This window comes from Sphaeramia orbicularis, chromosome 4, assembly GCF_902148855.1.
Source record: "Sphaeramia orbicularis chromosome 4, fSphaOr1.1, whole genome shotgun sequence".
Lineage (NCBI taxonomy): Eukaryota > Metazoa > Chordata > Actinopteri > Kurtiformes > Apogonidae > Sphaeramia > Sphaeramia orbicularis.
This window is the reverse complement of record NC_043960.1, coordinates 1898530-1909847: the sequence shown is the minus strand read 5'-3', so window position 1 is coordinate 1909847 and position 11318 is coordinate 1898530. Positions and strand designations below refer to the sequence as shown.

Sequence of the window (11318 nt, the reverse complement as noted above, 5' to 3'; positions counted from 1 at the left end):
GAATTCTATCACTTTTTTTATGATAATTCCTGGTACTGTAATGACATAATATCTAGACCAGAATAAGCTGAATAAATCCACTGATGATATCCAGTTTATGTAATTCAGTAGACCCACTTCTTTGTGTGTGTTGTACAGTACGTTACCTCCTCTCTTCCCGCGACCACCTCGGCCTTCAGGCCAGCGCTGCAGCTGTCTGCTCGGTCCAGGTCTAGAGGGTTTAGGTGGAGCACTGCTCGTATCTAAATGAACAAAACACATGAATTAGAACCAAACATTGGCAAAAGAAGAATATAAGAGAATTGTTCTGACTTTCACACATGGAAACATCAGTGCCCTGAGGATGGACAGTACCTGCTGAGCTGGAGGAGGGCTCCTGGCTGGTGGTGGGGAGGCTGGCCTTGTCTGACGGCTGACTCGGCTCCTCCATATCTCCCTGCGATACAACAGGTTCCATAGACCCTTCAGCACTGGGTCTGGAACAGACACGCCAACAGATAAACACATGGTGATATGAACAGACTTGGCAGTCTTCAGTTTATGAAATAGTACAACATGATGGAAACTGTAAAACCAGATCTGTTCTTTAAGGACAGATGGTTTTTGCAACAAGTTTGATTCAAAAATGACATTAAATGGTGGAACAGAAAAGAAATGAAATCATAAAAATAGCTTGGAACAATGGCAGAATATATGCAATACTGTTTTTACAACCTCATCTTTTTCTGACTGGCATGAATTTTGTTTGGAAAATCTTGTTCATTTTTTCATTCCACAGAAAATTAAATCACATCAAACTCATCACACATGGTGGAGGAGATGTGGAGGTGCTGATGCAAATCACCAACATTTTTGTTTGGACTTTAACAAAGTATTGCCCAAAATTAAAGCATTTTGGGCAGACAACTGGAAAATGATAAAAACAGAAACTGCAGATTTATTTGAGTTTACAGAAGAAATACCAAATAATGGTGGATAATGTTTGGTATAATAATGATATAATATTTATTACAGCAGCAAAAAAAGCAATTACTCTCAAATAGTTACAGGGTGACCCACAAACAATGGATACATGGCTTGAAAAAAATCAAAGACATTCATGAGATGGAAAGAGTAACTTTTCCGTTAAAACTAAGAAACAATTTAAACATGTTAAGATGGACAAAATGGACAATAAATTTATGTGAACAGGCTGAGTGGTGGGTGCCTCCAACTGGCATCTTTACTTTTTGAAGGACCTTTTCTTTTCTTTTTCTGTGATGTTATGTTAAAGATCATTTCTTGGACTTGCTGAGATGCACATATGTAGAATAAGATGGAGTTGATATGCTGACAACTGTTACTTGTCAATTCTAAAATGTTAAAATAAAATTTAAGTAAGAAAATAAAGGTGAAATATTTTCTTTTCACGGCAACAGGTACTATTCATATCAAACTGAGTAGCGACAGATAACGAGTGTTGCAGTAACAGAGCCGTTGAAGGCTGGGGAAACAGCTGACTGACCTGAGGGAGTTTTTATAAAGGCCTAGAGAATATCAAAGCACATTAAATGGACAAACAGATGCGAGTGGATCTTACCTATCAGTGTCTGGCTCCAGGAAGACATCATCCCTCTCCTCCCCTGTACCAGCTGTTCCAGACACAACCATGGTCGGCGTGGACGTGCTCACCATGGGAACCGACTGGGAGGCGTGGTCTGTGGTATCGGACTGAACCACCTCTGAGAACACCGTTACTGGAAGGAAAGGCACAAGAGGAAGAATCACTCACCCATTTTCTTGGCACAAACAAATCTGTGTGGGGAGTGACTAAACTGTGAATTGAGGATTAAAATGGAGAGGGTGGAGCAGAGTGACGGTACCTGGTGCTGCCACTTGTAGAGGTGTGGTGGGAACGCTACGTCCTCCAGACTCCTCTTCATGAGCTGCTAGGAACAGAGGGCTCTCATACATTCCTAGACCTTTAGATGGAAACAAAAATAGGATCAATGTTTCTGTATCTCACTGGCATGTTCTATCAGGAATCAATAACAAGTTGAATGTGTGAGGTTGTCAGGTTCAACCGCTAAATTAGAGTCCTGTGGTCTTGATGCAGGAGATCAATCTCCCAACAGAAGTGGGTGGTACTTTCACTGGAGGAGAACTCAACTAATTATATCAAAGACTTCCTATCAGTGATCAACAGTAACTATATTGATATCTCCAACCATTTCCATGCCATTTCAGTCATTAAAATATGGTCCATTGTGAGTAATGGCAAATTTGAAATAATTTCAAAAAATGTGTCAAAAAACTGAATTTGTCAAAACTGAACACATTTTGTAGACATTGTCCCAAGGAATCTACATATAAACTTTGAAATGAATCTGGCCAGTAGTTTCAGAGAAGATTATTGAAATGTAGACACTGGTCACCTTGAGTTTGACCCTTCAAGGTCAAATAAAAGTCCATACGCTCAATAGTAACTATACTGATATCTCTAACCATTTCCATGCCATTCCAGCCGTCAAAATGTGGTCCATTATTACAAATTTGCCATCACTCATGTTTCAAAAGTTTGTCAAAAATTAAAAAATCTAAATTTCTCAAAACTGTGAACAAACTTTATAGGCACTGTCTCAAGGAAGCGACATATAAAATTTGAAATGAATCCGTCCAGCAGTTTTATAGAAGAAAATGTTTTAAGAAATTGCCAACAAATATGACCCCGGACACAGCGGCTTGACATTAGCTCATGACCTATCAGCGGTGAGCTAAAAACAGGATTAGCTGCTAATGCCTGAACCCTGAAGGGCTGTAATTCTGCTCATGTACTGTATGTGCCGCTGTACCTCCTTGAGATGCGAGCTCTCCCAGGTCAGAATGTGAAGACGAGGTGGTCTGCGGCATATCCTCCGAAGCGCCGAACCTAAAGCGAGGCACACCTGCCACCTGAGGGGAGCTGATAACACACAGAACAGTAAAATCATTCCACATGTTTCAGACTCATTAACGGAAGTATAACCTGTGTGTGTGTGTGTGTGAGAGACTTACTGGATGGCCTGGTCAAAAGCTTCAGTGCGGTGTGGAACCACCAGAGTGGGAGTGCTAGGAACCATCCTGTCATCATCGTCAAAGTGCTGCTGTAGAGGACGGAAAGACAAAAAGGTGTTAGATGTAAACATGTACACAAACAGAAGACAAGAGGGTACATTTCATGTATTCATTTATGTAATCTATTACTTACAGCACTACTGGGAACTCCAGGGGGAAGCTGAGCGAGCTGCCGCCGACCAGGGATGCGCTGTAACATTACAATTCACAAATTACTCAGCAGTCCTTGTATCTGCGTTTTTGCACTTTTCAATAAGTTATATTTAACACTTTTTAAGATCATTTTGACATCGTATTAAACGAGGCCAGACTTTGGGGAATAAACAACACTAATGATGAAAATAGAAGGCCCTTTACAGATGCTTATTTATGATGAAGAGATGCTACATTATTATTATGTTACTAGTGTGTTGACCCGTGGGGAACCACGTGTTCTAGATCCTCAGATCCAGTTCATTCCTTTACTTTCTTGGTAAATTCCACAGACATTTTCTGTTAAATGACCTGTCAGCTGGCATGTCTGTTTCTGCACATGATATTTGACACCCTGGTAACGTGGCCCTATTGTTTATCTGTTGCTAGGTAACCCACTTCAATGATGATTCTATGATTCTGGGGAAGTAAGGCTCTCTGTAAGGCTATTGTATTCCAAAATTACTAATATCTCCCAAAATATTAGTCTTATCAACTTGCCATTTGCGCTACTGTCTTTGTTGACCAAAAATACAGAAGTATGACACACTGCAGCAGTCGACTCTTTCAGGATTTTGTGTGATGCCCAAGACACACACACAGAGTCCACTTCCCTTTTATAATATAGATGGGCAAATCCTACTCTATTCTAGTCACGTGGCGTTGTGTCCTTGAGCAAGACGCTTCACCCACCTTGCCTCCAGTGCTGCTGCTCACACTGGTGTATGAATGCATACGAATGTTTGGTGGCGGTTGTGTGTGTGCGTGTGTGTGTGTGTGGCTACAAACATGGTTCACCACCACCAGAATGTGAATGTGTGAATGAATGAATAATGGATCCATTGTATGCACTTTAAGTATGTGTTAATAGAAAAGCGCTATATAAATCTAATCCATTATTAGTATTATTATTATTATTACTATCATCATCATCATCATCCCACAAACCACAGCAACACAACAGGATGTGCATTAATACATTCTGACTGAGCTGCAGAATCTGCATTAACAATTACGAATTACTGGTTCCATGTTTATTTCCTTTTATTGTTTTGTTACAGTGCGATCAATAGAAGGTTTTACCCAAAACACATTTAAAAATATGACAGAGTTGATGCTACATAATATTTCTGTCCCTACTTTGTAACCAGGGACAGACAGAAAAAGGCTGTTCCTTCATACCTGAACCTGAGCTGGTGGGCCCAGCTCTGATGTTGGGGTAGAGTGGATGTTCAGGCGAGGGGGGTGATGCGCTGTTCTCCGTGGTGACTGTGGCATGCGTGTGCCGGAGCTTGTGATTGGTTGTTCAGAGGAAAAGGCCTCCATCGCACTGCCCTCAACTAAAGTAAAAGAAGAAATGAATAAAAGGCTTTGTTTTTTTTTTTTTGACCAACTGCTTTTCCTGTCCAGTTGAGTTGAACTCCTTCTGTCTTATGTGGAGTCTACGATCTGAGAAACCCCACCTGTATGAGGCAACAACACAGCACTAGCTCCACTTTGGTGTCATAAAGTAAAGAAACCTTTGCAACCTGTATTTTGGTTCAACTCACTCTACTCCTCCGTTCAGACAGACATCAACACATTACATGTTTCTCAGTCATGGTGAATGTGTCTGATAACTAATTGGATGGCGGGACATTCAGTGAGCGCATGTGGAGAGTTTGAGGTGGATCTATGTGTTAGTGTTTGACGGGGTTTCCTGGATCTTACAGCTGGGTGTCTGGGAATCAGCGGGCCTCTGGGTGGAGTCGGTCGCCCCCAGACTCTCCTCTGTCTCGGTGCCCGGGTCGGTTACATCAGCCCCCTGAGAACGGAAACAAAAAGAAACAATAACGAAAACTGCCCAGGGAAAAAAACATTAAATACAATGTATAGTGACATGAGTTTAAAACAACAGGTCAGATAAAGAATAAAGCAGAGAAGGGAAAAATGAGTGGGGTTGCATTAAGACATTCAAGATGGAGTACATTATGGGATGTTCCCACACACTATAGATGCCAGGATATACTGGCAGAGCACCACATCTTAATTATGATTCATTTCCTCCCTCAGTGGAACAACGATGCCCTTTACAAGGAGTCCAAAAATTCACTTAAATACTTCCATATATGTTACTTACACAACATACAGTCTTTACAGACCGAAACTGACTATACATCATCTTTTAACAAGTTACATTTTACATTTACATTTATTGTACTAGAATAAAACATTAAATATTATGTGTTCAGTCCATTTCAAAATCCATTATGTTTTCTTATGAATCAGGAGTGAATGGTTGTTTGCCTGGCAACCCATCCAGGGCGTACCCCGCCTTCGCCTGATGCCAGCTGGGATATGCTCCAGCACCCACGCGACCCTCTAGAGGATTAAGCGGTTACAGAAAATGAATGAATGGATGTTTTCCTGCTTTTTCCTTAATTCAATCAAAGATCTCATCAAAAGCAACCCCTCAGAAATATTCCACAAGCTGCTCAAATGAGTCCAAACCATTAAATAGGTCCCACACATGTTGATGGAGCTGATATTTACACCAATACTTTGTTTTTCACTTGTCACTTTACATGATGTTAATTTTTCCCTCTAAAAACCACCTTAACCCATAAAAACCCAGTGCTAATTTTGTGGAAAATGAATTTTTCTACAGTGATTTATCGGCACTTATTATAATATTATCCTCTGTATTTTTTCAGTATATTTCTATATTTAACTTACTGATTATGTAGATGTTCATTAAAGCTCAGATTAAAGGTGACTGTTTAAATCAGAAGCCGAGAAAAGTGAAGAAAAAAAAAAGTGACTTTTCCAGCAATGATATCAGTCACTGATCGTAAAAACAAGTGTTTCCATTCACTGTTGTTTGTCCAACTATATGGCTTCTACTAGTAAATTAATGTAGGAGAAGATGACTAGGTTTCCATGTTAAATACGGAGCCTCTGAACATCCAAATGGGTCATATCTGATGACCATGAAAAGATGACAAACTGTATTTTACCTGAATTATTTACATGTATTGATTGGATTAGTGGATCAAAAGTTATCAAACATTTTAGATCAGTAGATGATTTGGTCACTGGTGGTGGTTTGGGTTTTTATGGGTTAAAAACAAAAAAATATAAATGTTTACCCTTCAATCCACACGCGCAAATAAATCTGGACTGTGGTTAACCAAATTCCCCACTTTGAAAACGTTTTACACATGCAGAGCTCCAGTGAAAAAGACCGTTAAAGTGTCCTTCTGCAGACACTGACTCATCCTAGAAAACATGTGCAATGAAGACTGGAGTAAAAAGGTAAACAACTAAAGTCAACACTAGCAGCTTCCACACAGACAAAGTTGCAACACAGGGGTATGATGGCTGCGTGACTGTGAAATGAGACCGTGTGGAAAAACTGAGTGTTTGAGCTAAGAGGGCAGTAAATCTGACTGAAGGAGTTAACGGGGTTCAGTGGATATGAACGCTGTGGGCGACAGAGTGTAAAGGTTTAACATGACAACACGATGTGTCACAGGTAATCGAACCTCTGTGTCGTCTCCTTCGTAAACCTCATTCCCGTCTCCGCTCCCCTCGTTACTGTCCTCCCCTTCGTCCCCCATCCCTCCGTCATCTTCCTCCTCATCCTCATCATCTTCCTCCTCCTCTTCTTCATCTTCCTCTTCTTCATCATAGTCCTGCATTTGTAAAAAGAGAGAAACATTAAGATGACAAATTCCACATTCATGCCTAATGACTGTTTACATCACTGGTATCAAACATTTGGCCCACAGACCAAAACTGGCCCACCGAAGGGTCCAATCTGGCCCATGGCATGAAGCTGTGAAATGCAAAAATTACACTGAGATATTAACAATCAATGTTGTTAAATACATTTTGGTTCAGGTTCCACATACAGAGCAATTCAACCTCAGGTGGATCAGACCAGCAAAATACTATCAACATAACAAATCTTGACAACTCTCAACTTTTCCCTTTGTTTTAGTGTAAAAAAAGACATAATTTAAAAACTACCCTTTAAAAAATGTGAATAAACTGAAATATCTTCACAGAACTAAGTGCATTTTACCAATATTCTGCCTGTTACTAAATGTTTTGTGTATTTGTAGATCCACTGTGATCTGTAAATTGTAATACACATGAGTAAATGGTAAACTGAGGCCTAATATTGTTAAAATTGTACTTCTGTTTCTTAAGAAATTTCAGGTTGTTCATATTATTGATATTTTTTTAAAGGATAGTTTGTAGCTGTAAACATTTCCATTTAGCATTTAATTTAGTAACTTTTTCACCATACAACATAGAGAATAGCTTAGAGTTGACATTATTTATATATTATGCTATTATTTTACTGGTCCGGCCCACTGGAGATCATATTGGGCTGAATGTAGAACCTGAACTAAAGTGAGTTTGACAGCCCTGGTTTACATACTGCCTTCTTACAATATGACTGAACTGTACCTGTTCTTCCTCCTCTTCATCCTCCTCCTCCTGGTCTTCCTCACTCTCTGAGTCTGTTAATATGACGATGACGTCCTGCTGCAGCTGTTCAGTGGTGTCACTTTGTGTCAGTGTCACCTCTTGGTCCATGACTGACTGAGGGGTTTCGCTCTCATCTTCTTCCTCCAGTGTTGGAAACTCTTCAGCCTATAGACGTAACACAGCAACTAATTTAAAAACACAGACTCCAGGAGACATTTAAGCACATACAGCTGTTAAAAGATTCTTTATGGGTTAAAGGTTATTCAGCATAGAACACCACAGATAGCACTGATGACAAAAGTGCAGTCACAAAAACATTTCTAGTTCATTCATTAGAGTTTTAAGCTAAATATAAGATGTTTTTATGATCATTGTGAATTATTTCAGACATATTTCCCACCCTTCGGTTGAATTGTAAGTACTTTTGGTTAGTGGTTGACTTATGGGCTCAATGGTTGATGCAGATTATTCAGAGAACAAATGTAATGCTGATATTTTTTGTAATGATAAAAAAAAAAAAAAAAACTGGAAACCAATACATTGTACAAGTTCATCATCATCACCTTGTGTCTGAGAGAGAATAAATATCTTCCTGAGACTGAGGAAAGTAAAGGTTTTAGCTTTTTTACATTAAATAATTGTTTTGATTGGGAGCAGCATAATTCAGTAGGGTTTTTTTTCCAGATACTTTTTTGTTCTTTTTAATTAAATGTCCTTTGCAAGCTTTTTTTTTTTTTTTTTTTAAGTAAAGCTGTGAAACTCTTGTCCCCTACAAAAGGACAAAAATGCATTGCTGGGTCTCAGGAGGATGAGTTCATTGGCCTTTTGAAATAACTGCTGCTTGATGCTGTGAAATTCAGAAATCCCCCCTAGATCACATTTAATTGGATAGACTGGTCCATCTATCACCTCTCCTGATATAAGAACAGTGTTGGGTGAAGCACTGACCTTGGCTGTCGGTTTTATTGTGTGGATTAATGTCTTTGCTCCAAAATTCTTTGAGTGCTTTCTTCTACACCGTGCATCGGACTCATAACCAAGCACTGAATCTAAACAATTTTCGTGTTATCAATACAATTTAAGACATTTCACGGCCTAAAATTCCAATTATTGGGTTTTAGAATACTTAAAAGAATACATAAATTAATCAGAAACCATGGTTTATATACTCTGGTAACTTAAGACAAAAAAAAAAAAAAAATCCAACTTTAAATAACCTCCTCTTTTCATCTGGGAACTAAATACAAGTAAAGTTAACAGCAATCATTCCAATTCCACGATGACTGACCTGCGCTGCTTCTGCACCGTCCTGACTGTCTGTTGGAACCACTCCTTCAGCCTCAGCACTGTCCTCGACCAACATCTCCTCCTGCAGAGAACACAGTATGCTCAGAGGGTGAATCCATGTTCCTGTACATTCATTTAAAACAGTTACACCTTTGATTTCTTATGCCAGACTCTCCTCACCTCTGGACCCACTCTCTGGATGATGCGCAGCTTCTTCGATATGGGACCCCTGGCGGTGTCCTCCTGGGGAGTCTCTGTGTCTGTTACAAGGGAGGTGCTTTCCTCTTCATCACGAGGCCTCTTTGTCATTGAGGAGGTTCCTGGTGTAGCTGAAACTGGAGAGAAGACGGGTAATATTTAGACTTTTCAGAGTGTTACTGAGCTTGTTTACATGATCATAAAAATGAGATAACTGGAAGTAAGCGGATAATTGTAATAAGATCTATCACATTTACATGTACTTCAGAAAGAATCAAAAAACACTTGCTTAGATGTTTCAGTCCATTATCAAATTACTTTCAGTGTAAGTATGCAAGTACTGACGATACTCAAACTTCTGCTCATGTTTGACTATATCACTTTGTTTTATCAGATTTTTCTCCTTTTTTATACACGTACATATATAAAAAAAGAATGAAAAAAATCAGATAAACAAGTATACATGCAGGAAGACATCTGAGTATTGAAGAGAAAGCCAGGTGTGTTAATCTGATTTCTATAATCAGAGAACAGCTGTTAACATGCACATTGGTAGCACTATCAAATTTACAGTTTCCAAAAGAGGAGACAGTAATGACAAACCAACGACAACAATCTCAATTCTATTAGACCTTTATCCAAAATTCAAGTTTCTCACCTGGTCCAAACACAGAAGAGGTGGAGGATGTTGAGGGCCACTCCACCTGGGAGCTCGGCGTGGCTTCGATGACCACGGGCGGTGGTTCCTGCGGGGCCGGCTCTGCATGGGTCATGCTCTGCTGCTGAGTTGGTTGGACAAACGCTGTGGCCTGTGTCTGAACCTGCTGCACGGTCAGCATGGGGCTGGCCAAGGTGGTCTGGACATTAGGACTGGCCGAGCGCACAGAGCCGCTGGCGCTGCCGTACACAGTCACATGCTCAACTGGTGGGCCTTCAGTAGACTGCATGGCTGTAGATGACAAGGAAGGAAGTCAGATTAATAACAAAATGCACCGAACCTCCTTCAGTGAGTCATGGGCTGCATTAAATAAGGGTGCTTTCACACTGCGTACTCGAGTCTGTGCCGTACTTGAATACGTTCACACCTTTCCTGTAGGGGTGTAAGAAAATATCGGTTCTGCAATATATCACGATATTTCATTTCACAATACTGTATCAATATTAAAAAGTATTGTATCGATATTTTAGGTATTTATTCAAAAGCAGGTATTGCAGAGCTTCTTTTTTTGTTTATATTTTATTTATTATTATTTAACACTCTTTTATTAAATAATGTTAGTTCCTTTGTTGGTATCGCACAAAAATACTGTTCTGATGTTAGTTGTGAACTAATTGACTATGAATATTTGAACAGGATCTTAAACTGTAGTGTCTGTAAAACAGAATTTCAGTTTGAACACAGGAACATTTTGTGATATAGCATTAGATCCTGTTGTGATCAAATAAAAATGTGTTTAGTATTTGTGCAGATTTCTGATGTAATTCCATTCTTCAAGGAAATAATCATTAAAAAAAGAAACAAACAAAAAATTGCCTTTTTCATGATATATCGTGATCCTAGTATTGTGATTTGTATCGCATCGCCAGATTCTTGCCAATACACAGCCCTACTTTCCTGCAGATGTTGCGTTCATAAGCACATACTGCAGCCTGTGCCCAAGAACAAGTGGGTGTTACAGGGCCAAAACAGTAGGTGGCGGTGTGGAAGGAATTCTGTCACTATGAAGAAGACAAACCCTTACCTATCTGTTAGCCTGTTTGAGGCAAAGAGAAGAAGAGTGACCTTCGTTGTCCCTGATATATCACAGAGTGGTTCGGTCGATAAGGTGAGCCTGTGCCATGTCAATCAGAGGCTTTTTCAAGAGACAACAGGAGCGCCACCTTTTATCTCGTGGTGATAAACTCACTTTTGTTGTCAGAGTGGTGATTCAGTTACTTCCAGTCTCGGATCGCTTTCACACTGCAATGTACCGTACTGGAGTCCACGCAGTCCGTACCCAGGACTACCTTCTCAAATGGACTCTGGTACAGTACTGGAGCATGGAACGTTTGCATTCACATTGACTGAA

General features: G+C 39.8%; 1 protein-coding gene across 2 annotated transcripts in view; it reads right to left on the bottom strand.

Moving 5' to 3' along the window:
- Nucleotides 1–11318, bottom strand: part of tprb (translocated promoter region b, nuclear basket protein) — a 31016-nt gene that overhangs the window by 1589 nt on the left and 18109 nt on the right. The window contains exons 37-50 of one of the 2 annotated variants that reach the window (XM_030132274.1): nt 9908–10198; nt 9232–9386; nt 9053–9133; nt 7744–7929; nt 6810–6959; nt 4996–5089; nt 4468–4625; nt 3227–3283; nt 3034–3122; nt 2832–2941; nt 1863–1961; nt 1580–1736; nt 355–476; nt 147–242 (exon numbers count right to left, since the gene is read on the bottom strand). In XM_030132274.1, coding sequence (XP_029988134.1) covers nt 147–242; nt 355–476; nt 1580–1736; nt 1863–1961; nt 2832–2941; nt 3034–3122; nt 3227–3283; nt 4468–4625; nt 4996–5089; nt 6810–6959; nt 7744–7929; nt 9053–9133; nt 9232–9386; nt 9908–10198 — 1845 coding nt within the window. The remainder of the gene's footprint in view (nt 1–146; nt 243–354; nt 477–1579; nt 1737–1862; nt 1962–2831; nt 2942–3033; nt 3123–3226; nt 3284–4467; nt 4626–4995; nt 5090–6809; nt 6960–7743; nt 7930–9052; nt 9134–9231; nt 9387–9907; nt 10199–11318) is intronic. The other variant, XM_030132275.1, reaches the window with a different exon arrangement.